A 4,124-nucleotide genomic window follows, 5' to 3' on the forward strand; every position below is an offset into this window, starting at 1 on the left:
TGGAAGAGCGGATAACGAAACTGAGTCCAAAATGTTTCAAAGTGCAAGTCGAAGACCAAGTCCGAGTGCGAACGCCAATATCGCTGGCCCCGGCACTTTGGAGCCCTTGACAAAGGGCATGGTTGAATGTGAGTATCTACATGTGTACCTACTACGCTGGCTCAAATAAAATTTACACTTACAAGTGGCGCTAAAGTCAAGTGCAATGCATTCCGTATACCCCTGCTTTGGATCCCCAGACCCCGGTCCATTCCGACCCTTCTCTAACCACTTTTTCGGACGTCAGCTGGTCAGACATGTCCAAAGTGGAAAGGAAAGACGCTTAAAATGGTAGGGCAGGGGTGGGAAGGGGTGACGGGTGCGGCAAATGTGGTCAAGAGTTTTATAAAGTTCATCATCATGGCCTGGTCTAAGCATTTTTCAAGTGCAGCGTCAAAAAGATTTTCAATTTTCAAATATTATATAAGCAGTTGGCACAGGCAGAGTGGAAAAATCATGACCACATATGCCCTGAAATTTTGACGGGTTCTCACTACTATGCAACAAACATACAAATAAATATTTTAAAATTATTTCCTATAAAATAAATTATAGAGTAAAGTAACTTTATATTGTTTACACAATAAAATAACAATATTTTATCTTAAATTTAAATATTTAATCTGGCTTTTTACTGAGGATATAAGATCATTAAACATAATCTAGAATAATGTGGTTAATATCAATATGATTTAGAAATACTGGATTACTGGAAATAACTATGCATTGACCGACTTGAATATATATATTTATATATTTAAAAGATAATTTACGGTATAAACACATATTGCTATTTACTTTAAAAGAGTATCTTATCGTCGTTCTGTTTTAGATACTCCAATCGCTTCTCTGCACATTCATAAAGTACATAATCATGTTCATGACGTGAACTCAAGTGGGTGTCGGGTGGGAGTTTTGGTGTCGGGGCAGCTGGTCCAATGGCTGGTGAGGGTAAAAGCTTAAACCGCTACAAGTATTTAAAAAGCACTTCATACGGACACACACGCGTTCACACAGTTTATACATATTAAAAGCATATTGAGAAGCCATGCCTTGCTCAGTTTCATTAAATCAACATAACAGAAAATTCTTCCTGGAGCACAGGAAACTTAAAACCCAATCAATGCATAACAATTAAATTTCAGAAATCGTTTGGCCAGATTTCGTGTATCGCCTGTAGACACGTTACCAATCAATTAAATGCACAACAATTTATTTTATTAGTTAACAATATAAAAGAAGTTTTCATTTGCAATTTGTTTGGTCAGTTTTCGTTTCTTTGGTTTTTTCATGGACTAGGCATACAATCGTCAATAGTTCCAGAGTTAAATGCATTTCTTCGTTGAGCACCTCTTTGGTGGTTGTTAAAGGTGGGTGTTCCGTATTGCATCCACAGTGTTTTGAAGGTGTTGTCTTTATAGGACCGCCAGGATTCCAGCATGGTGGGTTTTTGAGTAGAAGTTGCAAGTTGGACAAGAATTTCTAGTAGTCTTGTCTGTTCAAGGTGCAGAGGTTTTTTTCAGTAGTCCGTTCAGTGCAAGGTGGACTAGGTCGTTTAGTAGTCATCTCTTCGCAAGGTGGAGAGGTCCTTTCAGTAGTCCTTTCAGTAGTCCTTTCAGTGCAAGATGGCTTGGTTCTCTCAGTAGTTTTCTCTGTGCAATTGGAGGAAGGGACTTCCTAGTGGTCCTAATGGGTTTGCGTTTCCTTGTTGTTCTTCTGTGAGTGCAAGGTCTAGGCCTCGTTGTCTTACGTCTTCTAGTGATTCTCACCGGTCCTTCCGACCACCTTCCTTGCAAGGCTGGATACCCAGGGCATGCTCAATTATCTCCAAGCAGGCTTCACTGTGCTCCGCATATTGCAGCAGAACAAAGCTGACTGTAAGAAGACTCTTGTAATAAATATTTAAACTTTTAAACTACCCAGTAAACAGATCAGAATTAGTTTCATGTTAAAATCTCTTGGAGAAGTTTTGGGAAATAGTATGAATCTGTAGCTCTATGGAGAACTTTTATAGCCCTGCGAATTGTGTAAATAATTCAGGATAGATCTTAATTATAGACTTGAACTCAGATCGCAGCCAATTTTAGGACAAGTAAATAGGCAACTTGTTTCCTTAAGTTCAGCACTCTTCAGTTGAACTCCCGTCTGGCGTCTCAGCCAAAACAGTGACTGTAATCTCAGACCGCCGGGTAATAAATTCCCATTTTTTATGGCATCAAGAAAATCAAAACAATTTCGTTTGAAAAATTATGTTTTGACGAGAGATGAAGGAGGAGGGGGTTGCCCAGCTTAGACAGTGAGAAGTTTTGAAGAACTGCCAGACGAGATGACGAGATGAGGATGCATCAAGTGTAAGACAAGCATGACGATGTGCTGTGCGTGCCTGGCTCAACTCATCGCGATGCTGGACGGGCCCTTCTTTACGATAATGCCCCGTACGTGGAAGATGCAGTCTGCTGGCGACTGTTGATTCCTGGAAGGGCTCCAAGCTGAGGGTCGAGAAAAATTGAAGGCCAAGAACGAAACCAAAACCAAGACCAAAACCAAGACAAGAACATATCGCTTTATTGGCCGGGAGACAGGCTATAGTAACCATCTCAAATCCCTTCGCAAATCTGCATTTATTTGGGCAAAATCACTTTTAATATTTTAGCTGGATTCGGGAAATCATGTTGCTGGCGGGCATATCTTTAAGTACGCCAGAGAGCTCGGCTATAGCTAGGCAATCCATTTTCTTTTTGAGCTGGAAGTATGGGAGATATCAATTAATATCTTTCACAAATCTAATATATAACAGAAAGGAACCTCTTGTGGTTTTAATACACAGAAATAAGTTTAATATTTTTATACAATTTAAGTTAATGCTTAACCAACGTTTAATATAAATTTATATTTTTTGTTCTTGAAAAACAAGGTCGATAATTTGAAATTTTTAAATGAATTTACTCTTGTGAAAGAAAACAAATTATAAAAAAAAATCTTTTATTGATTTTAATTTTGTTAAGCCTTCACCAAATATATTTTTTGTGCAAATAAAAAAAGTATAGTAGTTATAAATAATAATATTATAAAATAAAAAATATTTTTAGTAACTTTTGAATTTATTCAATCAGTTAAAATTAATGACGCCTTCTCATTCCAGCCAACCTAGCCACGGTATCACAATCCAGTTTGCTGTCATGATCTGCAATAAAGGGGTTGTATAGGTTTATGTTTTTAGTATCCACTTCTAGAGATCTTACTTTCACAGGCAACAATTTGCATGTCACAACGCCTTACATCACGCCAAATCCAACGTTCGCCGACACTTTCCCTGCAATCCCTGTTTATAAAGTCCAGATTGTTGATGGGATCCACCAAACGGCGGGTACAGGGCTCACAATTTTCACGAATTCTGCTACAGTTTAAACGTTGTCCCTTTATTATTAAGCAACAAAGGATAAGGATAATGGATACTATGCAAAGACACCGCATTTTAAATAAATCTGATGCACATGAACTGATAGTAGCGGCATGATGCATCTGGTTTTATAGACCAGAAAACTTGGAAAATGCTTTGCGAAACAAAGAAATTATTCAATTTAAATCAGAGCAAGGAGAGTATTATAGTTTGTCATATTGAGAGCAAAAGACAGCTGAACAAAAAAAGAACGAGGACACATAACCAATTATAGGGAAAGCCAATAAAAAATGTGAAAGGGGGTGCCCTTTATTATATGATCTGAAAATAAATCTGTATTTTGGAGATCAACCTCCCTATATAAATACAACCTCACGGGTAGAAAGAGTCAGTTTTTGTATCACACTTTGATTAAAAATGTTAAAAGCTTCGCTGCTTTTGGGTAAGACTTACACCTTACACCTTGTTATAGTTAGCCTTAATCTATATTTTTTCTCAGTGCTTTGCGTCCTACACTTCTCTAGTACTGAAGCTCAATCGAATCAACAATACTGTGAGAATGTGTACATCGATTGTCAACGATTTGCACCCAGAATAGGAAGTTTTGATGAGACCATTGACTCCTTTAATCGACATTGTCGTCGACAGCATCAAAGATGGAAAAATGTGACTCGATGTGAAATGG

The 4,124-nt window shown here is 37.9% G+C and overlaps 2 protein-coding genes across 2 annotated transcripts; both read right to left on the bottom strand.

Moving 5' to 3' along the window:
* Positions 1–1,521: 1,521 nt before the first annotated feature.
* LOC128259889 (uncharacterized) lies at positions 1,522–1,986 on the bottom strand. The gene is given in 4 exon segments (XM_052992505.1): positions 1,522–1,700; positions 1,703–1,725; positions 1,809–1,914; positions 1,959–1,986. Coding segments are annotated over 4 exon segments (336 nt in total).
* Positions 1,987–3,119: 1,133 nt separating this feature from the next.
* LOC128259801 (uncharacterized) lies at positions 3,120–3,549 on the bottom strand. Its single transcript, XM_052992387.1, has 2 exons — positions 3,282–3,549; positions 3,120–3,223 (listed from the first exon to the last, which is right to left on the bottom strand). The coding sequence occupies exons 1-2, from the start codon at positions 3,511–3,513 to the stop codon at positions 3,159–3,161; spliced, it is 297 nt and encodes a 98-aa protein (XP_052848347.1). The 5' UTR covers positions 3,514–3,549; the 3' UTR covers positions 3,120–3,158.
* Between the last annotated feature and the right edge of the window lie 575 nt (positions 3,550–4,124).

Source organism: Drosophila gunungcola, assembly GCF_025200985.1.
Source record: "Drosophila gunungcola strain Sukarami chromosome 3L unlocalized genomic scaffold, Dgunungcola_SK_2 000009F, whole genome shotgun sequence".
Lineage (NCBI taxonomy): Eukaryota > Metazoa > Arthropoda > Insecta > Diptera > Drosophilidae > Drosophila > Drosophila gunungcola.

Bases quoted from the DNA above. Each gene is read 5' to 3' on its own strand.
- LOC128259801 (XM_052992387.1), bottom strand. From the start codon at position 3,513: ATGCGGTGTCTTTGCATAGTATCCATTATCCTTATCCTTTGTTGCTTA. The intron at 3,224-3,281 runs GTAAGATCTCTA...CCTTTATTGCAG, and splicing joins GCAAATTGTTGCCTGTGAAA to ATCATGACAGCAAACTGGAT.